Genomic DNA, 25,486 nt, shown 5'->3' with positions numbered 1-25,486 from the left:
CCCTTCTGCCTTCACACTGAGAGCAGAGTGATTCTGCAGCTCCATCGGGCAATGCAAGGACACCTGCAGTAGTGTGGGTATTTTCTTCTGTCTGCTCATGTTGGATGAATGGCATATTTCCATATCTACATTTGTACAGAGAGACATTCCAGCACAATTTGCTAGAAAAGGTCTGTGGCTGAAGGTCTCTTCAGTGGTGCTTCTGAATGTCAGGTCTGCCTTTCATTAACGGATAACCAAACCAAACAAAACCTCCCAGACTTTTAAGAGGCTGCTGCAAATTGCACTGGTGTCACACCAGTCCACAAAGTTGACTTTGTAATCCACAGTCTTGCAGTAAGCTGATAAAGCAGCTTTTTTTTGTTGGCTTCAAGGCATACAGCTATCGAGAGTAAGTGTCATGATATTTTTTTGCTTTAAAAGGTCTGATTCATCTCTATTGTGCACTTAACATTTTTAAGGCTATTAATACACTTCAGACACTCACTGGTTGGAGGTTTGCTAACAGATGAGAATTTCTGTCTATGTTCAATGAAGGAGTTAAACTAACAGGGAGAATTCTATAGAATCTGTTTTCTAAGTGGGCATTGCTGGAGCCAGGAAGTCCAGGTAAGGAAAAAGATCTAATACCTGTTCTCTTCTTGGTTCATTGGAAAGGTAGTTGGTTTCTCTGTTGGTTTTACCAGTCTTTTGGTGTTGATTATACTTTAAAAAACCCTCTTAGAGAGGCCTATTCATGATTTATTGTGTAAAAAGCACTCTGAGTTCTGTACTACAGCTGGGTGAAGACTTGTTTGGTTTGTTTACTAAAGAAAGGAAAATTTTTTTGACTTGATGCAAAAAAAACCTTTGCTTTTTCTCAGTGATGGTTGTGGGTTTTTGAGGCTAAAACTATAGGCTGGCAAAACAAAATGATTATGTTCTACCATAACAGTCTATCAAATTTCCTGTTAATTTGGTCTCAGGTTGAAGAAAATAACTTTTGCTTTTTTCAATGAATAAATGGTTTGCCTGGAAAACATTGTTCAAGTTTACTAAGAATTATTCCTTCTCAAAGGCTGTCTGTAACCTTCATCTTCATGAAATAAAGTTTGACCAAAGGATTGAGGAAGAGCTTGAATAGTGATGGCCTGCGGTTTAGATGGGGTGGTCAAAACTAAGAACAACAACAACAAGCTGCTGAAGAAAAGATCCCCTGCAGCAATGTGCTTATGCAGAGGGTGATTTTTAGGCATATAAAATGAATTGCAGCTGAGGTGTAATAGATTGGGCCTGGCCAGCCTTAAGTTTCTGTGGTTATTTTGTATGTTGTTTAGAAGAATCTGGCTCATACTTTTATTCTCATTCCCAGAAAATATTTTTAGCTATCTTTAGAAAGATATGGGCAACAGCAAATCTTTGTCACATATTCAAAAAGTTTTATATGCAATTTCTTAAATGGGAATAACATGCGATAATGACTAGTACTCTGGACAAATAAGTGGCAAAAACAGCCATTGTGATTTCTATGACTGGTCCTTAAAGTATTAACTAAATTGTTGATGCACCTCGTGCATTACTGCCACTTTCCAGGTACACTGGTTAGTGACTTGGTATTGCAGATCAGATTTATAGACTTTCAAAATCAAACCAGATGTATTACTGTAACATGGGCACAACTGTGAGTGCTCCAGTTCCATGCGCTTTTGTGTTACCTGTCCATTTGCTGTAGATGAACACCTTCAGTATAGACAAGACTATTTTAATGCACTTTATCCTGCTGGGCCTGGCGATTGAGAGCAGCCAGGGGTGCTACTGTGAACATTATCCGTGGGGGTCGTGGTCCAGCTGTTCCCAAACCTGCAATTATGGAACACAGACAAGGCACAGGTAAGGCCAAATTAACTCTATTTTTATTTTGATGTTTCTAAATGTCTTCTGAGAAAATACCACTTTTGGGGAGGAGCAGCTGTCTCTGAAGCAATTGTTTCCATAACATACTAAAAAAGAAATATTGCCATAGCCAAGTATTTAGCAGGTGAATGGGTTTTTTTGTTTTGTTTTGTTTTTAATGGTAAGATTTAAAAAATTTCAAGGTTACATATATAGTGCATTGCAGTGTCTCCAAATGAACTTATTTCTGCCAACACACATAGTGAGGAGAGAACAACCTTGTCCTAAATTGGCCTTGCCAGCCATGTGCGCTTGAGCAGCCAGTCCATGTGAGCAAATGCTGGCGGAGCAGGGCTGGGGCTCAGAGCCCTGTTCTAGAGGGTCTGCCTAATGCAGAGCAATGCTGTGGGAGGTGCAAGCTATGACACGGCAAGCCCACAGAAAACTCCTCCCTGTAGGATTAGTTTTCAACAACAGTTAAAGTCAACTGAATGTTCAGCATCACCAAACTAGATGCAATTCACTGACATATTCTAAATTGGCCAGAATTCCCCTCTTTCCATCTCGTCTCTCTTTCCGTAGCCATCGTTTGGGCCATTCAAAGTGAGATGGATCAAAATCAAGTTTCTTGCTCCATAAACTTTGGGTATACTTGGATTTTTCTTTCAATCAACATTTCACAGCTGCCTATTGTTACTCTAAGGGTTTTTTGATTGTGTTCAAATCATTATCTTTAGCCTTCACCCACAGTTAGAGAACATCTATCTACAGTCTGTCTATGCTCCCTTTCTAGTGTAACTTTTTCAATTAAATTTTTTAGGCAAATAAGAATGGATGAATATTATATGCAAAATTTCTGTGACCAGCTATGCACAAAGCAGGAATCTCGTGCATGTAACCAGCAAGCATGTCCTATCAACTGTCAGCTTGGAGACTTTGGCCCTTGGTCAGAATGTGACCCATGTGTTAAAAAACAAGTAAGTTGAAAATTTATTATACGGATGAAAGAAATAATACTAAAGAATTACCTTCATTTCAGACATTCAACTTTATGGAAATTGATCTACAAAATGACAGTTTAAGTTAAAAAGGGAAATTGGTTATAAATTATCATAACAGTAGGAGCTGGAGGGAACAAGTTAAAATAAGGAGATCAAAACAGAAAGGAGCAATTTAGTAGTGTAAACCCATTTATGAGAACTTACTTGAAAAGTGCCACTGTCATTATTATAAATGAGTTTTCAACATAGAGGATAAATTAAGCCATAGAGTTTGGATGTCTGTTTAAGTAGGAGAAAGTCACGGAATCTTTATGACTAATCCACAGCATTTTTATACATCCTGAAGACAAGAAAAGTAATAGGATTAAATCATCTATTGAAAAGAGTTAATGGCAAATCCTAATTGGCACTGGCTAGGAGTGCTCAGGCTGCATTTTACACTGATATTCAGGATCAGTTTGAGACTGCTGTGAAGAAATCCAGAACACCGTTTCCCTACCCTTTGTAGCCTACACAAAAGCCAAGTGGATGTGCTTAATATTTGTGGAACAAAATCCTTCTGGGATCCAGTCTCTGGATGGTGTTTTCTCCTCTTGGGCTTGTGTCTATTGACTGACAGTAGAGTTAGGAGTTAGTTGTGGGACTGCTGATGGGGCACTTCCAGTGTGCAAGGCCTTTACCACCTGGGTACCTTCTCTGGCAGAGACTGGAGAGGTGAAAGAGCAGGTGCAAGTCAGTTTGACCTAACAAAATCAAGACCTGGCAGATATGAGATTGCAGGTTAGTGGAGTGCAGGTCGTTATAGTCGTTACATGGCTGGTGGGTCTCAGCTTGAGCCTGATCATGAGATCATCCTCCACTGTTTGTGCAGACAGAGCCTACGGCTCTCCCTCCAAAGGTCCCACACAGCTTCATAAATCCATGCCTGACTACCTGCTAGGTATCATATCTTTAGACTTATGATAGACTTATTTGTGATTCTGCCTGCGCAGAATGAGACCAGCATGGTGCAGAAGTCCACGAAAAAGCCGTTAGTTCTAGGTGTGAGATATGCTAACTGCACTGTGGAGTCCTGTCCTACAACTGAGATGGAGAGCATGGTGAGAGCAGAGGGGAGAAAGACAGCAGGAGACGGCAAATAAACTACAAGAGCTGAAAGGGGACATTGCTCTCAGCTTCTTTCCAGTTAATAGCCTCTTGTTCAAGTGCCAGTTTTTTTACCTAGGCATCTGTATATGAAACATTGTTCCATTTTTATTAACTTTAAATATTGATGCAGGGTGTTTATTGTTTCAAGCAAAAAAGTGCTCTTGTAGACTGCAGTCCATTTTTCCTCCAAACCATTGCTTGTGATCCTTATAAATACTAACAGCCTTGAGAACAGAGGACGTGACTTCCAAGACAAATGTGAAGATCACTATCAGCAAGCTCCTAATGAATGGGAGGAGATGAGCAGGTTGAAGCTCAGCACAAAGAATATATTAACTGTGTTAAGGAGCTCAAATGGAGTACAAGGAAATGTTATCTTGAGTCCAAAAGTTCACAAATGGTCTTGTGTTGCTCCTCTGCACCCACACTTAATAGTTACCCAGTTACACCGGTTTTAGTGGAGGTCCTCCCTCATTGTTTGACTCGGGATCCATCTACAGTGAAGGAAGTCTGCAAGGAAACTGTATGTGGGGAAAAATTCTTCTTGGAGAAGGAGCAGTTCAGCTGTACAAAGATAGATTTCACTGGTAAGCCCTTGAAGTAGGGTGAAAAACATCTGAAGTGATTTGTCTAGCAGCCTTCAGCTTCATTACTCTGTATGAAGGGTCCTGAGACAGGGAGGGGGGAGAGAGAGCGAGTTCCAGATTTTGCTCCCAGATCTTTAGGACAGAATTTTTCAGGAATACTGTTTTTTGTCTTGTCCAGTCACCCAGTGCTCCTCAAATGAGGGGCCCCCATGGGTGGGAGCCAGTGAAACAGGGCAAGCCAGGCCAGCTGATCTAGGAACGGGAATACATGCTATTGTCCTAGCATTTTGGTTTCAACAGTGATGATAAAGAAAAATTTCAGATAGGCTGTTCACATATCATTTCCTGCTCTACCCTTTAAACAGAAGATAAAGAGACTGTATTTTTGGTTCTCGTGTGATACAGCCCAGGCCATCAAAAGTTTAATTATGTGTACACTGTCAGGGCTACCGAGGCTCTTGGATTTTATTTCCCTGCCTGCCTTACCTGGGATGATGATGTGACAGGACCTAAGGACAAGAATAACTGATGACTTCCTTCAGGGCTATGGCTCCAACAAATCTTCAGCAGCACTGAGGCATGTGGCTCTGCCTCAGATGCCCCTAAGAGTCCTTAGCTACAAAATATACACAAATAACCCTGTTTTGATTTCTTCTTCCCTTCAGTTTCGTGTCCGTTCACTGCTTCGCCCATCACAGTTTGGGGGTCAGGCCTGTACTGAGCCGTTGGTGGATTCCCGTCCCTGCTTCCCAACTAAACTCTGCAACATAATGGAAGTTGATTGCAAGAATAAATTCCAGTGTGAAAGTGGTAATGAGAGTCTTCATTATGTAATTGCTAAATTATTAGATAATCAAAAGATTAAAGGTATTGTTTGTTTATTGAGGGTCAGGTGATCTGGATCTTGTATATCTCATGTACAAGCTTGAGGGAAAGGGGCAGGGAGAAAGTTTACTGGACTTCAGTTTCAGTCTGTCTGAGTCCAAACTTGCACTGTTTTTATTAAATTTGTAAGCCCTCTTGTGGAAATCTCTTGTTTGCTTCTATTTAAATATACCTGATTAAATGCAAAATAACCTTATCCGCATACCTGTTTGCTAAACCTTAAATTAACTCATCACGGCTTCCAAGCAAGGCACATAAGTAGAGCTGAAACAACTGTTTCCTACTAGAACAATCAAGGCAGGATTTTGCTTTGCTGTTAATTCCTCGGAAAAATTCACACCTTTACTAGGGGAAGACACTGACTGCTTTTTTTTTTTTGCATTCAGACATAATGATTTTTTGCATAAAGCTTCTTGCTGCTGTTTCTCCGCAGGTCGTTGTATTGCAAAAAAACTGGAATGCAATGGAGAAAATGACTGTGGGGACAACTCAGATGAAAGAAATTGTGGGAAGAAAAAGACAGTGTGTAACAGAAAGTATGAGAGTATCCCAAGCGTGCATTTAATAGGAAGTGGGTAAGTCAGTTTTGTTTGCATTTTTCATAGATATGGTGAAATTTTGTCTCATGAATTTGCATAAATAAGATAATCTTCATACTAGCATGTGAAAGTATCCCATTAAACTGGATAACCTCTCAAATTAGAATTAACAAGAGATTATAAGAATGCAATTAATCAGGCTAGAACTTGCCCACTCCATCTTCCAGGTTTAGGCTCCCTTCTGTACTGCTTGCTATACTAGATACAATAGAAAGAGCTGTCAGAAAGCACTGCTGTCTGGAGGACTTTGACTGCCCTCACAACACCCAGTATATCACATATCAGCAATTGCTGGTTCAGTTATGCCAAAGCACTTTAGAAGCTGGGAGGCTGTTCCTATAAAGATGTGTGATTATGCATGATCTGTGAATTTTTTCACATCTTAATACCAACCACCACCTCTTCCAGACTGCTAATTTAAGCAGTTTAACACCTAAACACGGGATGCCAGCTCCAAGTGGTCTTGCATTTTTGAATGACTTCAGTGCACTCTGGAAACATCATTCATGTCATGAATGGGGAGCCACTCATTTTCCCAGGCCATTTTTATTTGTGTCTCTGCTTAAATAAGAATGATTGACTAGAGAATCTTATGCTAACTTTGTGTGTGATTGTCTAGAGGGCAGTGATGGAAAGTAGGAAACAGGTTTGCTACTACAGCTTGGATATGTTATTTTCTTAGGCAAATTTAGTATAAATTAGGAGTTCTTGTAGAGAAGCTTTTTTCAAAGCAGTAACTTTACCTTAATGCTCATACCGTTTGTTGGTTCAAACTTACAGTATCTTCAATGCAGCTATATACCACTTAAATGATCCAAGTCTATATATCTTCCTGAGATCTTTTAATCTCTGGATGTTGCTTTTCTGTTAGATTTCACATTCTGGCAGGAGAGAGTCGAGGGGAAGTCCTTGGCAACTCATTCAATGGAGGACAATGCACAACAGTGAAGCGCAATGAGACGAGGATATTATATCGTGTTCCTGCAAATTTGGAGGCTGTCAGCTTTCAGGTACTCTCAAGCAGTGACTCTTAGCTGAAAACCCCTTGTCATAATCAGTCCAAGTTATGTACCTAAGTCTTAAGCAGTGATGTGTGTTTTAGGACAGGACTTCTCAACGTGGTGAGGCCTGAACATGTTTCAGGTAATATGTGGAAATGGGATAAATTGAGCTAGGCTTGGTGACTCTGTTCATCTCTTCCCAGTTCATGTTAACTCACTGCAAATAGACTAGAGTCAAGACAGTTGATCTGGGCTTCTCTCCTGCTGCCTTGTGGCTGTGAAAGTGTCTCTGTGACCTAGTGCCAAGGTCCTGCTCCTATCCCCAAAGTAATTCAGTTAGAGGCTCATTCAACTCCAAAGTTCATTTCGGCATCACTGTTGTATCCTCCTAACACCAGCTTTCTCAGCTCTCTTCTAGTCATCCATCAGCTTGAGAGACAGCTCTCTGAGCCCTCTCGACCCCTCCTGTTTCCTGCCCCAGCCCCTCCAGTAATCAGTGAGGAGAGTAGGCAGATGTGGAGTGTGGGTGGGAGGAGGAGAAGTACATGGTCTGATAAGGAGTCTTGCAGGACAGGCCAAGGATTAAAAGATCCTGGCTTCTATCTTTCTCCAGAATCTCAGAATCACAGATGGAGATGATGACTTCAGAAAAGAATTTGAATGCTCTGTCTAGGGTGCAACATCTGGCTGCACACATACTGGCAGGCCTTCACTGCAGCAAATAATGCATTGGTAGAGAAGAGATGCAGGACACGAAAAAGGCTCAGGTAATGGATGAAATCTGCACTGCTGATTTTTGCCACCAGTGCTGCAAGTTTTTTTTAGCATGAATTTAAAAGGAGCACCTGAGCAGGGCACATTAATGTGCCCTGGAAACTGTAATCGATTTGTTTGTAACCTGTAGGTTTGGTCAATGAGATTAAAAAGTTACTATGCTCAGAAATATTTAATGGAAGAAACAAACTTTAGTTTGCCCAAGTCTCTCCAAAACTGTGCGATTTAAGTTCTTTTTGTTAGTCTGCAGAAAAGCTTGTGTCTCAGATACTTCTAGAAGTTCATCTCTATCTTTTAACAAATAAAGTCATCTTCTCTGGTATTTCTTCAGGGGGAATTTGCCCGAGTTCAGTCACTTCTGAGTTGATGCTATAGTTGTCTGGGTGCCCGCACTGTGCACTGTGCACTGTGCACAGCACCACTAAGGCTTACCAAGGATACCAGGCTGGCTTACTCCCTGTTTTTTCTCCACCTATCCCTAGTCCATCATGCAGTATGAGTGCCAACGCTGCAAGTATGGTCTAAGACTCCAGTCTGGATCAAACTTGTTAATGCCTTTAGCAGGGGAATCGGGAAGAAAGGAAAGAAAATGCCAAGCTCTATGCCTTGCACAATATAGAAGCCGTGGGACTGGGACTCACTCCTAGTGTAGTTAACAAAGGTAGTTGTGACGTAGACTGAAGGTCTGGGAGTCTTTGAAAAGTGTATTGAAAAATTACTCCTAATTTTCAGGAGGCAAAATTTTAGAAAGAAGTAATACATGTTTATTCTTTTTTTCCTCTTATATAACTGCATATTAGTAAATCTACTTCTCACATTCATCTCACCTACTAACCTGTCTCTCAAACTCATCTTTTGTGTTAAGAATGACTTCTCAGCTTACTGCCTTGTCTCAAATATTCAGGCATGTTTCTCCTAGAAAAAATTCAAGAAGTCATTGCTTAATAGGTTGGTCTGTTTTGGATTAWTATTTGGGCAAACACACTTCCCTTTACTGAATCTCCAGGTAATAGATGAAGAGGATGATGTAGCATCAGATTTCTACAATGATTTAACTCCTCTGAGTGACAGTGATGCTAGAAGCAGTTCATTCACTCATGCTGCCAAAAGAACTTCTGGGATCCCATTTTTATTCTCAAAAAAGAAACGAATACAAGTCACATCAACTTCCTCCTTCAAGAAAGCCATTGAAGCCTCATATGAAAAGGTAATTAAATGTTACCTCCAATTTCTTCCTTTCAGTTTCCATCTGCTCATTTCAGAGAACAGAGCTATTGATACTGATGATCACATCATGAAAAAAGAAAACACCTGAATTGCCTGGTTTGTGATTTGTATTTTACAAAATCACTGGAATTACCCATAAAGAAGTTCCGTTTCTGATACCACAGCATGTTCCTGCTTGTGACATACCTTCTGTAGTGTAACATACTTCTCTGTTTTAGTACAGAAATCATAGGATTACCCCACTTACAAAAGTTTAGGTTTGGCATAGATTTGAGATTTTCAAATAAAATAAATCAGTCCTTTCCCAGTCTCAGTTATGGGTAAGAAGACAGAGTGCTGTGGAAGGAACAGTGGCAAACACAGCTCCCAAAATAAGTGAAGTTTGCTCAAGAATGCATATTGGGAATTAAACCATATGAACTTCTTCTCATTTACTAACCAACTTTCACCTTGTAATATTGGAGTCACACAGCTGCCAAGTTGTGGTTGCTCACAAAGATAACCTCAGAAATAACACATCCAGAGAAAAGTTTCTGAGAATAGAAAGCCTTTTTCCCATTATGCCCTTTTAATGCAGAGGAATACTGAGGAATATAAGATTCATGTATTTTTAGTTTAATGACAGTAAAGGATCAGTTATTTAGTCTGCATTTCTGCATAGCAGAGGCCATAGGACTGACCAGAACTAAGGCCTACTTGAAACCCAGGAGTTGTAATAAAACTGGAATTCATCTTTCACAAAAGTGTCAGTCTTAATTTTAAGGGTTTCTATGACAGAGGCTTTACTCCAAGCCTTGCTAACTTGTCCTGGTGATTAAGTAACTTGATTTAAATAGTTCATTATTTCTGGTCTGAATTCATCTATAGTAAACTTCCAGCCACTGGAAACCTATTTAATTTGATTCCTGTGGAGATAGTTATACACAGATCAAGTTGTTCTTTTGTAGAACTGGTAAATTATTTTTGGTAGAATGGTGGCTTCTTGTTTGCTTAAACACAGTCCAAAACTACTTATGGAAATGTTCATTTCAATGAAACTTTCATCAGGAAGGTTTTTTGGGGTGTATGTTTGTTTTGAACATTGTTGTCATGAAATCCCAGAAACACACTGTAAATAGCCAATAACTTAGTAGTCAGGTGACCCAGGTTAAAATCCCTCCTTAGTGGGAAACTCCTGTCTAGGTACATCCTTGTCTCCAAGCCCACTTGGCTTAGAAGATACAAGCAGAGTAGAGCCAGCTGTCTCAAAAATATGAGATTTTTCTAAATGGAAGAGATGTTTCCAGTTTCTGAACCTTACTGCTTTGCTTTTTTTCCTTCTTCATGTCCTTCCTGAAACCTTGCCTGTTAAAAGTCTGACACGTAAACTGAATGAGATCTTCTTCTCTGCAGTTTTAGTTTTAGCGTACTGATAAACAAGTTGGGAGACCTGATGACAGTGAACTAGTATCCAAACTGCCAACTCAAAGGACTGGTTGTAAACAGCCCACTGATGACTGTGCTTATATGCTGAACCCTTTCCTCCTGGCTTTTTGTCTTATTGCTGCTATATTTCTTATGGCAGGAATTGTTTTGCTTTCTCTTTGGTGCTTACGGAGTCTTAATTTTTGTTGGAATCCTGTATACTTCCAAAAAGCAATGGAGTATTATCCTGTAGAAACTAACGTGGCTCTTGTAAACTCAAGGGCTAGTCTGTGCTAGTTTACTCATGGTTAAAGTAGTGCAATACACAGGGTAAATTAGTTCTTGCAGTATGGCTCAGATCATACTCTCAGCCCCTCTACTTTCTGCAGTTAACTACCTATGAAAGTGCTCACTCCCTTTTTTTTTTTTTAATTTTATTTCCAGAATTCCAACTTTATTAGAGTCCATAAAGTTATTTCTGTTGCAAACTTCACAATGAAACAGTCAAATCTGCAACTCTCAGACGTCTTTCTAAAAGCACTTAATCACCTGCCCCTGGAGTACAACTATGCTTTATACAGCAGAATATTTGATGACTTTGGCACTCATTATTACACCTCTGGGAGGATGGGTGGTTCCTATGACATTCTTTACCAGTACAGCTCAGAGGAGCTAAAAAACTCAGGTATGTAACATTTAGCAAGAAGTCATGATTCACTTACCACCTTTTCCTATGGTTTTGTTAAGACAAAATCACTGTCTATTTTCAGGCCTTACACCACACAGTAAGTTCTCCAAATTAACATTAAAAACTTTAATCCTTTAAACTTAGACAAAGGAATTACCCACACTGCCTAAAGCTAGAGCAAGAGGAAATTTTTGTTCCAGACTGTTTTATTTTCAAAAGTCCAAGAGGATCCTTACTTGGTCAATATTAGAGTATTGGATGATTATTGTCCTGGTGTTTAGTCCCTGGGAGATGTGTTACAGCCTTGGTGGGAGAAGTGGCACAGGAGAACAAGTATATCCAGACCTGTTGTCTGTGCCCTGCTGCCCAGGAAGGGTAACATAGCCCTGGGATTTCGGTGTGGAGGCTGGCTGGGGCTCAGGAGAGCTGGAAGGAGCAACTGGTCAGAGGGCAGGATGGAGCTGGGAGAGTAGGGGAAGTGCCAAGGATGGAGAGCAAACGTACTCCAGTGGGAAATGTTCAGGGACACTTCTTAATATCTTCAGATCAAGACCAAGTGCCAGCTGGAAAAAATATTCCAGTCAAATATATGCCACAGTAGGACTGAAGCCTGATGAGAGGTTTAAGCAGTACCTTCTGGACTACAGTCATTAAAGCTGTTGGTATGATTAGAAATGACCCTGAAACTAATCTCATGACAGCCAGATTGTCAAAATGAAAACCGAATACCACAGAAGTGGAAATCTGAGATTAAAAGCGGTGATTCTTAATGCTACCACTGTAAGTTGTATGGGTGTGAGAGGGTACATGAAGGGGCTGTTAAGCATAACTGTCTAATGCTATTTGTACCTGAGGAAGTGGAAGCCTGCAGCAGTGAAGTCTCCTCTTAGACCAGTTGGTGGCACTGCTGAGTGAATGACTGTGTGACATAAAAACTGATATAAACATACACACATTTTTATATACACGTGTGTGTGTATATATACATTATATATATCATTAGTATATAAATATATTGTATTACTATTTTTTAATGTATGTATACATATATTTTGAAAAAGCTGATATACTAAAATCTTTTTTTACCACCCTGGGAGGAGCAGCCTGTTTCCAAGCCCCTTGCTGCAAGGAATGGCAGTCTGCTGTTCCTGCCAGTGCTGACCTCTGCAGCTTAGTGTCCCAGACAAGCGTGACTACACTGAAGGACAAGAGCTGTTCCATGGGGTGCTGCTGGCAAGAGGGGGCATTAGACACCACTGGAGAAGTGGCATGGGAGAAATACCCACCCCAACAGGAACAGAAGGAGGAATCTGGGAGAAGCTGGACATAGGTAGAGCCAATGGGACCAGCGGATGAGGAATAAAAGAGGGGCTGGCAGTGGGGAGTGGAGGGTGAGGAGCTTAAAGTTGGTACAGAGGTCAGGAAGAAACTAGGGCGCAGCAAGTTCTGCAATGGCTTGTGTCACTGTGGGGAGCCTGAGGGCATGGTACCACCACATAACAAGATTATAGTGATTCCGCTGTTGCTTTGTGGTATTTCCAGGTCTGGCAGTGGATGAATCAACAGAGTGTGTCCGAACAGAAACCACCAAGCGTGTCTTTTTCAAAAAGAAAAAGAAAGTCAGTACCAGATGCACCACAAACAGAATGACTGTGAAACACGAAGGTGACCGTGACGAGAATGAGGCCCACGCTCTGTCATTTACTATGAGAGATACCAATCCCTCAGCTAGGTGCCCAGGGTAAAATCCTAGTTCTGCTGAAGCAAAGGTGCAGCTTCCACCAATTTCAGGGGAGCCAGTATTTCTCTCTGAAGCAAGCATCAGACACATCATCTCACTTGCAAAAGAAATTACAATCTGGAAGTGCTTTTCCTCTGCTCTGGAATGCCATCACTAGGGGATCGAGTGATCCCACAGTTTGAGGGGGTCCACAGTGGTGCTGTGTCTTCCTGGCAGTCATGGATCTGACAGACACCTCCCTTGGCCTCGACTCCGGGGCAGCCCATGCTGGAAGTGGGAAACGGGCGCAGCCTGCAGCATGCAACAGCAACCAAGTCCCAGTCCTCACTGAGGACAGCTTGGGGCTAGTGAGAGTCTGGCAGCAATAACACAGCCCTGCCCTTCCCCCTACCCCTTCACTGGGCCAAGCAGAAACCTCGATGCAGCAGACTCCCTGGCAATGCCAAGAACGTGTCTCAGTAGCTGCAGGAGGGTAATTTTCTCCAAGAATATCAGGAGTCATGTATTCTGCATCAACAAAAACAGGGATTTGATCACCTGTGCCATATGTTTAACCCTCATTTTATGATCAGTTCCAGTTACTCATATGTTTAACGCAGGGACTAAAGCTCCTGTCTTGCAGAGCGTCCTTCTTCCAGTGGAGTCTGTTGTATGCCTTGCATCTTCCACAAGTCTGTTGTGTAGATCTGAATATCTCTGTGGCTGAGGTGTAATATACTTTTCTTTGGAAGACTGTGACAGACTACTAAATATAACAGTGGGAATTTTTTTTTTTGGGGGGGGGGTTGGCTTCTTCAGAAGCTAATTTCATAAAACTAAACTTAATATATTCTTTTAAATTCTTCTCTCTCTATTTTTTTTTTTAATATATATCACTCTGTTATATTCACTGTCTGTGGAGGCCTTTATCTGTTTGACAATTCTTCAATGAAATCCTCTTTCAGGTTCCATTCTGCAGTCAGCTGAACGATCGGTGTCTCTGGTAAAAGGTGGAAGGTCAGAATATGCTGCAGCTCTCGCCTGGGAGAAAAAGGGGGCTTTTCCAGAACATGCTGTCTTCACAAACTGGCTGGAATCAACAAAGGACAATCCCGTGGTGGTTGACTTTGAGGTAAGAGAAGAGCAAAAAATATTGAGGTAGTAGAGCACTCAACAATTAGCTGTTCTCTAGAGAGCTCTTTGGATGTTTTCCATCTTTTAAATCAGGATGGTGCTGAATGTGATGATATGAATTACAAATGTGCAGGCACAATATAAAACAACGTGCAAAATATTTATTAGAACTACATTTTATGTGTCTCAGCTTATAAAGCCACACCAGATTTGCATCAAGAGGGAGGAATATGAGTGAATTATTCTGGCACCAGTTGAACTGGAGCTCAGGTATGGGCAGGGGCTAGTTACTTTGCAGGAAAGCATTGCACAGTAAACAAGAACATGTTTTTTTCCTGAGCACTTTCCCTTGTCAGGCCTACTTTACAAGGGTTGGCACATAACTAAACTGAACTGGTACATCTGAGTAGTTCTTTACTGGATGGTTATCTTTCAGGTGTCACCCATCGTGGATTTGGTGAAGAACGTGCCGTGTGCAGTGACCAGACGTCGCAACCTCAGGAGAGCCCTTAGAGAATACGCGGGCAGGTTTGACCCCTGCCAGTGTGCCCCGTGCCCCAATAACGGCAGGCCCGTGCTTTCCGGGACAGAGTGCCTCTGCATCTGCCAGGCCGGCACCTATGGGAACAACTGTGAGATGCGAACTCCAGATTACAAATCAGGTATTTCGGTAACACTGTCATGACCTAAATATGGTCTTTCTGATGTAGCATGCATTGTGGGCTGTGGTCATGAATTCTGATGCTGTGGAAAAGCTAAAAAGTGTTGCTTTTCTAGATCATTTGAAAATTAAATTCTCTATGTTTTTCTTTAGAACAAAAGTCTGAAATTCCATTAAAAAGGAAAACAGAATGATTATGACCCTATACAAATGTTTCCTGTAATTAACTAATACTTGAGCCTTTCTCTGCTATGTTATTTCCAAATCGTAAGTTTCCAAAACGTATCAAAAAAATACTGTTCTCAGTGTAGCAGTGTTTAGTCCTGCATTTTGAACTGTTGAGTTTCAACCCGTTCCTATTACGCCAGGTCTCTGTTTCATTAGATATTCCATGGTGGTATCCCAATTTTCCAAACTCTGAGTCATTGGCAGTCTTTGATACCAAGCTCTTACTTCTGGAGCTGAGACTTTTCCCAAAAATGTTAAATAAAGGGTTAGTCCTAAAACATAGCCATCACTGCCCCTCTTGGGTCACTCTGTTCATACACCTTTCACAGTGCTCAGATGCTGCAAGCAGGATACGCACAACTCAAAAGCTGTTATTTATTGGATAACACACACAGTAGATAACTGGGATTTAGCCAGATATAAGGACAAGCATTAGTTTGTGCGTTTTCCCTCTAAGACCCCCCAGGAAGTCTTTGCTGGCCAGGCAGCATCAGCCAGGTGGGGAAGGGCTGGCCTCAGCTACTCCTAGGGACAGGTCCTTGATGTTGCTGCCTTACATATTCTAAAACCCTATTTTTTCTTCCTTCAGGATTTTATACCTTTCCTTGCTGGTGGTGTGGGGGTGCTTTGCTGGTTTTTTGTCCCCCCCCCCCCCAACCACCTTAAACCCTTGAGCTGCTAATAATCCTGTTTCAGCAAACCTACTTTTGTCTGTAATTTTACCTGCTATCTTGTGCTGTTCTACTCTACTGGCTTTCTCCCAGCTCTTTCTCCCAGCTTGGCAGTTTCCCCGGGGTCTGCACCAGGGTTACATGGGCAGGCCATACCAGAGCAGGGCCTCAGGTCCTTGGGGAGCAGGCAGCTAGCCCCCAGGGTGGTGCAGCTTGGGGGATGCAGACAGAGTGGGTCACAACCCTACAGAGCTCTAGGAGTAGTGATAGTCTTGGTTTAATATAGCAAAAGGAATTTATCTGCTTTCGACTTGGGCAATATAACACTTTTTCATTTTTCATATATATTACCAGGTGAGTTTATCCACTTTTTTCTTAATCCCTATGATGCTGGTTTATAACCCACCCATATTCCAATAAATCCCTTTCAGCACAGCCAGTTTTAATCTTCCCTTTGATGAACACCTTCCTCTTTATACTATTTTTACTAATTATAATCTTCTTTCACATAACAAAACTAGTTTTACAGCACTATATTTAAACTAGAACTCTTCTAACTTAAAAACAAATAACTGAGGTAAGACATGATGAAGCTGTCTGAAATCATGACTGGTGAATAGGAACTTATTTTTCAGCATCTCACAATGTAAGAATACAAAGCTGGAAGGTGGCAAGCCCAAAACAAATGAGGAGACGTGGTTCCCCACACACAGTGTTGTTACGTTGTGGAATTCCTCACTACAGAATATTGTGCACATTAAAGGTGTGCGTGATCTCAAAGGTCAAATGGACATGTCAACAGAGAAGTCCATCAAGGGCTATTAAAAACAAGGTCATTACTTTGGGTCCAGGAAGTCCCTGGCCCCAGTGTGTTGGAGTTTTGTAAGACTCTCTAGGGAAGCGTTGCTGCATGCCCTACCTGTTCTTATAATCCTCCCTAGGTATCCTTATGGTCACCTTCAACAGCAGAATGGATATACTCTTTATCTAACTTAGTATGGCGTTTTTATGTTCTTATCATGCTTTTCCAAAATACTCATGATATGTTATATCCATGTCATATCTTTAACTGAATATCCCCCAGCAATTTTGTCGATCAAAGATATGTCTGGCCTACCCTTAATAAACACATGACATTTCTTATCCCAAGGTGATGGTCAGAAAGCATAAGGATAAAGGGAAAATTAAAAAGAAATCAAACTGAATAGTCTTGACTGGTAAAATAAATTATAAGACATGGTAAAAGATTCCTTAGCTAGAAAAGACAGAAAGAAGTCAATGAGAATGAAGCTGAGATCAAAGATAACTGTGATCGAAATGAAAGGAAACCCATGTCTTGGTTTTCACTATGGACTATTATGGCAAGACAAAATGGCTAATGGATATAAAAAATGTTGTTTACAAGGTGGAAAGGAAACTCAGTTTATTATGACTAAAGAGAGGGGACATATAATCAGTGTTCTGAAGAATTTAAAGAACACTTACATGCAATTGCAACTGCAGTTTTTTGAATGAAATTGGCAGCAATACCATATATGTGGAAAACAGCAGATCAAAAGGGGAAGGAAGGGAAAATGATTCAGGCAAATAAAGGCCATGTTAGCTGACTGATGAAATATTTTGAAAGAAATAAACAACTGAAGATATAAAAATGAATAGATGAGTGCAAAAAATGTATTGTGTGCAGAGAAGAAATATTGTGTAAATAAAAATTCTTATATAATGCTTCATGGTGACACAGACAAAATACCCCAGGGGTAAGAAAGACAGTGGTGTTTTAATTTAGTTTGCATGGGAAGTAGATTTGAGTTTTAGACTTACTGTTAGAGCTCCAAGATTTAATTTGATAGCACAGTGTTTTGTGAGTTATCAAAAATGGCTGACAGCATCATGAAAACTGAGAACATCTATGCCTGCAATAGAAGTAGAAAATAGACTGCTTCTCAGTTTGGATGTGACTTGCAGACGAAACTGGAAAGGAAGGTATATTCAGGCTCTCCTAAAGCAGTTTGAATTTGGCTGACCATCTCTTTGGAAAACTTCACACTCTGGATACAATCTACTCCCTTAACAGTTACAATTTTAAATCCTCTGAAAACTGTTATTAATTTCCCACTGTTCCTCTTGTATATGGACCAAGATAAATACAATGAATGGTGCATATTTATTAAAAGATGAGTTTCTTTTATTTCTTTCAGTTGCTGTAGATGGCCACTGGGGTTGCTGGTCTGAATGGAGTTCCTGTGATGCTTCCTTCAAGAAAAAAAGGAGCCGAAAGTGTAATAACCCTGCCCCGATGAATGGAGGGAAGCCCTGTGAGGGTGAACAGGAAGAGGAGGAGGACTGTTATGTCTCAGTGTTCATGGACAGGTAAGAAGATAGTAGATGTAAAAACGTCCATGGTTGTGGGGTAGAGTTAGAGTCCTCCAGAGAGGCTTTGTGACTATCAAGGAGAAATAACGGAGACAACTCTCCTGTCCCAACTTTTGTTGTGGGGGCCAAGAGAAGGAAATTTCTGAAAATCTTTGCAGTTTAGTTCAAGTTTGGGTTTGTTTGTTGTTTATTCCTAGAAAACACATAATGAATTCTATTCTGACGTACCTCTACAGATATTTACTCTACTTCGCATAGCTTCCTGTCTGAAGCCTTAGAAACTCGCCCACTTCATGGGATTTTACAATTCCCTTTTTCTGAGCTACAGGATTTAATATCATGTCCTCTTCTCTTTGAGATTTAGGTTTGAATTCAAAGCCTCAGAGAGAATTCCACTGAAACTACCAGGCTTTACATATTCCTACTTTGAATTGATGTGATGTACCAATGTCTTACGGTTTCAGCTTGAAATCATAACCCCAACCCAAAACTGGGCTCAGTTTCCTGTGTCTTCAAGAGCACATTTTTGTACAAGTTCAGTTTTTCTGTTAGAACCGAGAGCAGAAGCTGGTGAGGTAGAATTCTCATCATCTCCACTATAATGACTAGAGGACATTCATTTCGGGACCATCTGAAAAACAGTGGACTGGCAGGCTGTACAGCTCCACACTCACAGAAATCAGCCTTCTTTAACCATTGCCTGACAGCAACAGTAGGGTTTTGACTATGTTCCCTAAAACCCAACCAAATTGTGTGGACCCTCAGTACCAATCAAAGTACTTAAACACAGTCACCCTTAGACAGTCCCTCCATCTGCAGTTCTTCTTCACCTCTTTTTTTCTAACTTATAATGAATTTTCATATCAAGTTATGTCAATAAAAATTGTGGCTCTATATCTATCACTTTTCTAGCTCTTTASAGTCTCCTTCCTATCAATACTTGCTACTTCTGACCTTTTCCATCATCCCTTACTTAAGAGAATTAAGGGTGGGGTTTTTTGTTTTGTTTTTGTTTTTTTTAGCCATCTTTTGGAGTGGGTAAAATTTCTCGTCATTACTGTGTAAAGCTTCTGAACTTCTACCATTGTTTAAGTTTGGTGACACCACTGTTTAATATACATCCTTAACAGAAAATTCTTACTTTTCAGAGGGGCTCCTTGTATAAATGATGATGAAGCAAGGAGAGAAGATGAGATCTTGATTGGTGAACCTGAGTCTGGATGCTCCAGGCCAGACCCACCAGAAAATGGCTTTATCAGGGTGAGCAAGAAAAATGTGTGAGTGATATGGAAGGAAAGAATGTGGGAGAGTTGCAGAGATGGAAATTTTTACAACCTCTTTGCTAAGTATACAGAAATAAGTCACATTCATGAATATTTACTTCTTCTGATTTCACCTGAATATTGGAAGTATAACACCACTTGCAAAAGATCATTTCCATCTGTAAAGTGGAAATGTTTTTCTAGCTAATTAGAAACCCTTGTTTCATGTTAGTCTTCAGTAATAATGGATCTCTAAATCTAAGATAATATTGTATTAAATTTTTCACTTGGTTGATTAACTGAAATTTTATTTTTCACTACCTTCATTCATTTTCTTCTTTAAAATAATTCTGAATGTGATTTACAACTACCACATATTTAATTTTTTCTGTAGAATGAAAAGAACCAGTATGCTGTGGGGGAGGAAGCCGAAATTGCCTGCATGACTGGTCACGTCCTCAGTGGCTATCAGTTCTTTAGGTGTCTGCCAGATCAAACCTGGAAACAGCAACATGTTGAATGTGAACGTAAGAAACAGAAAAGTAGTTTGGCTCAGCAACAAAGCAAAAGAGGAATAAAAATAACCAAATACAATAAAATATAGACTTTAATAAAAGAATCTATAGTGGTACCTGAAGAGACACCATTTAAAGAGGGCATCTCATGCATTCACATTAGAGATGATAAAAACCTACTGAGTGACTAGATTTTTCTTCTTTCAGTTCAGTTTCTTCTTTCAGGAGTGTAGTTATTACATATTCTGTAAGGATATTGCAATGTTCAGTGCTTTAGAAAACTCTGAGATGGATTTTATCAGGTCCTTCTCCAGTTTAGTTTTCAGTATCTTCAACAGAAGGACTCATTTTTTGTTTCCAAACTTATCTAGATAATCTTTAAGTTGATGACAGTTATCCTGAAGAAAGCATTCTTGGAGGAACTTGATTCCCACTTTTTATATTAAATGGAAGATGCATGTATTATCCCTCTAGATTGCTTTGAAAATCTACACAACACATGAATTCCCTGATGTATTTATAGTCCAATCAAAATTAAAGATCAGAACTGACCTGGGTTTACTAACAGGAGAGACTCCAATAGTTCACTAGAACTCAGTGTAGTTTTATTGACTTAATATTAACTTTATCATGAATTTCTTCTTGAATATGTTTATGAGCTTTCTATTGCCATTCACTTTGTCTTGTTAATAGCTTCATTTACAAAAACAATGTAAAAATATGCTGTGAATGTCAGTCTTATTATTTTTAACATACTGTAAAATTAAATTACTCATACTAGCATACATTAGAAACAAGTAATTAGTTATTGATAGAAAAATATTTTACAGAATGTATTGACATTACAGGGAATTGAAAATTTCTAAACTTAATTATGATAAATATTTATTAGTTTTAAATGTCAGTCAGAAGTGTTCAGTATTGTTGTGACTATATGGCTCTTCAGCTGAAGCATTACGACTTGCTGTAAATATTCCTGCATCATGAAAACAACAACAATCTTATTTTTTCTTATTTATTGCAGCTTCAGTATGCCTCAGGCCACCAACCTCTTACAGCGTCACGATTTTCCCATTTAAACAACAGTACAATATTGGTGAAACTATTAAGTTAAGCTGCCAAGCTGGGTATATAGTCACCGGTCAAACAGAGTATACTTGTGGGAAAGACCTGTCCTGGACACCATCTATTTCAAGATCTATTACATGTGAAAAAGGTTAGTATTCCTGCTGGTGTATTATTGTTTTTCTGCTGCTGGGATCCACAACACAGTCATATTGTGTTTACTTTAGCTAGGTAGAACTGGGAGGCAGATGACCATTTTTAAGACGTATCGCAACTGATCACTAATTTTGGTTTTACTTTATGCCTGCCACAGTGCCATATAAATTCAGCCACAAACTTCTTCAAGTTCATATTTTTGGGGCAAGTTGTACCGTACGATACGCTAACTACAAAGTTGTGAAACAATATATGTATATATATTTTTTAAACAGCTGTATTAACAAGGCTTCATGAAAGCAAAGTAGAATGCATACGGTTGAAACTTCAGCTTTTCCAGTGACTTTTGTAGAGACTGATACATCCTTGTGGAATCCCAACCATGGGGACTTTTGAAGATAGAAAACTGAGATAAATTGAAATGAATCCATTTTAGGTTTTACAGCAGAAGACTAAGATAATCACGCTAATTTTGTTACTTGTTCAGCAACTCTTACTTTTTTATTTCAGATGAGCAAACTAAGATTAGAGGTATTTGCAATCCAGGACAAAAACGGGTTGGATCTCAGTGTGTTTGTATGTCTCCAGAAGAAGACTGTGGGTAAGTTAAGTACTTTCACTAGAAAAAAGAAAAGTCATAGTTTCTCCAGCTTCTCCAGCGGTGGACTGTTAGTCCATTGTGAACGCAAAACAGGAAGAGTAACAGAAGTGACAACAACTTCAGGATTATTGCCGTATGTTCAGATACTAGCCAGCTATGCTATTATATCAAAATTACAGCCCCATTTATAGCCTATGAACAATGACATTAACCAAACAGCACCTCCCAACACATCTTTCTAATCTACATCTCCATTTGCTACTGGAGATGCCTACTCTTCCTTTACCTCCCTTTTTCCTCCAGTTTCTTGATTTTCACTGTCATCACTTCTGCTCTACTCCGTGTGTTTGAAACTACCCTTTTTCAGATGAATATGCTGCAAAAATACATGTGTATGTTTCAGTCTCCAGAGCATATAAAAGTACACAAGACTTGGACATACTGTTTCTTCATGGAACATGACCTTGCCTTTGAGCCTTCCAGCAAATAGACCATTCCTCTGTTCCTGGAGAATTTTTAGTGAATGGCTGGCAAGGGTGGAGGTGTGGTGCAAGTCTGAGTGCTGTCCTGGTGCTTGGGATGGGAAAGATGCGCACAGACCGAATACTGGCTGGACTGTTGTAGAGCTGAGACCTATGCACATCCCACCACAGGGCTCCTGTATGACCACGGGCAGTCCCTTGGCATGGGATTCATCTCACTCATGTCMGCTCCCGAATAATCAGGCATCTGTGCTCCCACAAGAGCCCTTGCGTAGAGAGAGAACACGTTCAGAGGGTGACAAATACATAGGTTGAATTGTCACAAATACATAGGCTGAATCCTATGTTAACTAGAGGGGTTTTGATGACTAAGGCTATAAGCTTAACCCTTAGAAGCCTAACCTAGGTGAGCTGGTATTACTCCCTCTGTCTGGAAGAAGATTGAGCTCCACAATGTGATACTGTTTGGAAATGCCTGCACATGCAGAAAATGAATCCACTCGGGAACCAAGAGTAATACAGAAAGGAACTATAAGCAGCAGAGCTGTGTTCGCCTGCCACTGGTCCCAAACGAATTGTGCCTCAGAGGCAAACTTACATCCATGGCAGCAATGCTGCATTAACTCAGCTAAACCACCCCCAGGGCCTGTGCTAGTTTGCTGTGCTTTCTGGAGGTTACAGCATGCATGGAGCTAACTTTCCATTTTATTGTATAGGCATGCCCTTCACTTCTTATCTGCTAGATGGGAATAAAACTTCCTTACCTCATGGGGACTATGCTGAGGTATCAGAGGCTTCCCAAGGTCCAGATGCTGCAGTAGTTGAGACCATCTCATTTCTTAAGATATATATCCAGTCTGGCCACGGTTTTGCTGTGGCTCTTCATCCTACACCAGTGGAGTGTTTAGAAGCATGGACTTGTTCTATGGTCTGATAAAATAATTTTCCTTTTTTTCCTGGGGCAGCCACTACTCAGAAGACATCTGTGTGCTACATGCTGCTTCGGAACAGACCATGACAAAGCCCAGCTGTGAGTACTTAGCTGAAAATTGCCTCCGAGAGCAGTCATTTCATTTCTTGCATGTCGGCCCTTGCCGTAGTGATACCAACCAAGACTGGGCTATTGAAAGGGCAAAGCTCTCTACAAATAGCCTGAAGAAAGTGCCATGTGGCTATGACACCTGCTATGACTGGGAAAACTGTGCAGGTATGACTTCTGAATGGTGTGATTTATCCAGGGTTTAGGCACTGAAAATAAAACATTCTGGCTGCTTCATTGCTCTAAGAATGGGATTTACAGACATTGTGGTCTGTATCCTCTGAGCAATTTGTGTTGAGAAGAGTATGAAAGTGTGGTCAGTCCTTTGTCCCTCCTACCATGTGTTGCATTCACATACGTGCCTTCCCCCTGAGGCAGAAGTGGTATAGAGCTGCCACTCATTAGTAGTCAAGGCACAAGAGGAACCTGAAGATTAAGGGAACTTGCAATTTTAGGAGAATTAATATTTAAATCTTCAACCACAGAAACCTACTCCACAATGTTATGTCCCATTCCTTGTGAGGATACTATAATCACTAGTTTTGGACTCCAGGAGTTAATCTGGCCCACACCCTCAATAGCATATAATTAAATTATGAAATTAAATCATGGTACTACTTAGAAAGCAAGACAGGGACCATCAAGCTTAATGGATTTTAATGGTAAATTTTGCGAATACCCACATGTGAAAACTGTGTTCATTAAGAGTTGTAATGAACTAAGCTGTTTGGTGAAATCCCAAAGAGGATTATTTTATAAACACTGTTGTGCAACTTGGCTATTTACTGTGTAAATGGCTGATAAGAGCAGTGGGTTTTCCTGTAAATGTATGAGGTGCTGGCTGGCTTGGCACCCATCACATGCTTGCCAGGAAAAGACTGAGTGGCAGCCATACTCATTCCTCTACTTGCTTCCAGAGACAATATGATCCTTATCGTACCTTGCCTATTTATGACAAACAAAAAGGCACTAGTGATGTGCAGCAATCGTAAAACTTGATTTTTGCATATTCAGGATGATTTGTGGCAGTATAGGGTTTGAAGTAGATGGCTGTAAAGCTACCACATGAGGTATTGCTCCTGTGTGGGGCTGAAGCAGAGGCCAGGACCAAGTCTGCGCCTCAGGCACTGCAGTGTGCAGGAGCCTTCAAAAGGTGATTATAACTTAGAAAGGCCTTGGGCTTATTTACTTCAGAGCCCTAAAGCAGCCTAGGTGTGTTCCCACTGTGGAGGTGGCTTGAAGTTGGATCCTGTGCCAGCTGTTCGGTGTTCTTCTCTGAAAGGCTCACAGGAGTCCTGTTCAGCAAGCAAAAATGAGAGTGCAAGCAAGAGTAAAATTAAATAAAATAAGATTTCATTGTGATGCTCAGGAGGTTTGAATTGAACTTTCCTCCTCACCTTCACAAAAGTCCTCTTTCCCACAAGTAAGCATAAACATTTAGCAAATGGAAGTTTTGGCATTCCTGAGAATGAGTAGCTGGTATTAACATGGGGCAGAATATACTGCAGTACCATGTGAAAGCAGCTAAACTGATGAAAAAAAAACACTTTTCACAGGTTTTAAGAAAGGAAAGGCAGAAACTTGGTTTCCTGCCTAGGAAATTTCTGGGAAAGAATCTAAAAAGTCAGAATCTGATTAGATCAGAAATGGATAATGAAATAACAGGCAGCATTGAGCTTTACCAAGACCAGCAGCAGATAGCTTAGCATTCATAAAAGGAGGTTTAATGAAATAGAAACTGACACAATACTGACCTCAAGACTCCATTTCACAGCAACATTGTGCGTAAGGATAATTGGGAACGGAAAGTCAAGTTCATAACTTTTTGTTTAGAGGAAAGGTCAGGGAAAACCAGTGGATAAAAATAGTTAGAATTTTCATTTCTGCTCCTGTATGGGCCAGTGCTGCAGAAACTGATATTTAAAGCTTCTTTTGTCTCTATTTCTAATACCCTGATATCTTTGTGTGCACACTAGGCTCTCTAACTAATGTACCATGAACCTGTAATGGCATTTTTCCCTGTTGATTTCAAAATGTTGTCGAACTGTAAAATGCATGTGTTTAGTCATGATGTTTGCAGCTAAAACTCCAACACATTCTTTCACAGAGACACAGACCCAATGTTCCTGCCTGCTGCCTTACCAGTGCCCCAAAGAAGACAGCCAGCTTCACTGCATCCAAATGGTGTCGACCGGGAGGAGGAAGGCAGTCAGTCATTGCATGCTAGCAGCCCTGAAGTGTGCTGGTGTGAAAATGGAGGTGCTGAATCCAGAGAGCTGCCTGGGGTAACCCAGCAGCTTGCATGGCAGCCACCCTGATCTTCCCACCGTGCACGGGCTGACTGACCCTGATAAAAACTCACTGAAAGCACAAACGGATCAAAAACGAAGGA

At 40.5% G+C, this 25,486-nt stretch overlaps 1 protein-coding gene across 1 annotated transcript; it reads left to right on the top strand.

Moving 5' to 3' along the window:
- The first annotated feature begins 1,711 nt into the window (after nucleotides 1-1,711).
- C6 (complement C6) lies at nucleotides 1,712-25,383 on the top strand. The gene is made up of 17 exons (XM_026058153.1): nucleotides 1,712-1,869; nucleotides 2,693-2,849; nucleotides 5,275-5,419; nucleotides 5,928-6,069; nucleotides 6,965-7,103; nucleotides 8,875-9,075; nucleotides 10,944-11,184; nucleotides 12,730-12,852; nucleotides 13,873-14,039; nucleotides 14,478-14,703; nucleotides 17,800-17,971; nucleotides 19,123-19,234; nucleotides 19,631-19,763; nucleotides 20,776-20,967; nucleotides 21,483-21,573; nucleotides 23,021-23,262; nucleotides 25,202-25,383. Exons 1-17 carry the CDS (start codon nucleotides 1,712-1,714, stop codon nucleotides 25,381-25,383), a joined length of 2,823 nt encoding a protein of 940 aa, XP_025913938.1.
- The last annotated feature ends 103 nt before the right edge of the window (nucleotides 25,384-25,486 follow it).

Source organism: Apteryx rowi, unplaced genomic scaffold, assembly GCF_003343035.1.
Source record: "Apteryx rowi isolate R43461 unplaced genomic scaffold, aptRow1 scaffold_143, whole genome shotgun sequence".
In the NCBI taxonomy this organism is placed as follows: domain Eukaryota; kingdom Metazoa; phylum Chordata; class Aves; order Apterygiformes; family Apterygidae; genus Apteryx; species Apteryx rowi.
Note: the sequence above shows the minus strand (reverse complement) of the source record. Positions and strands in the feature narration are given on the sequence as shown.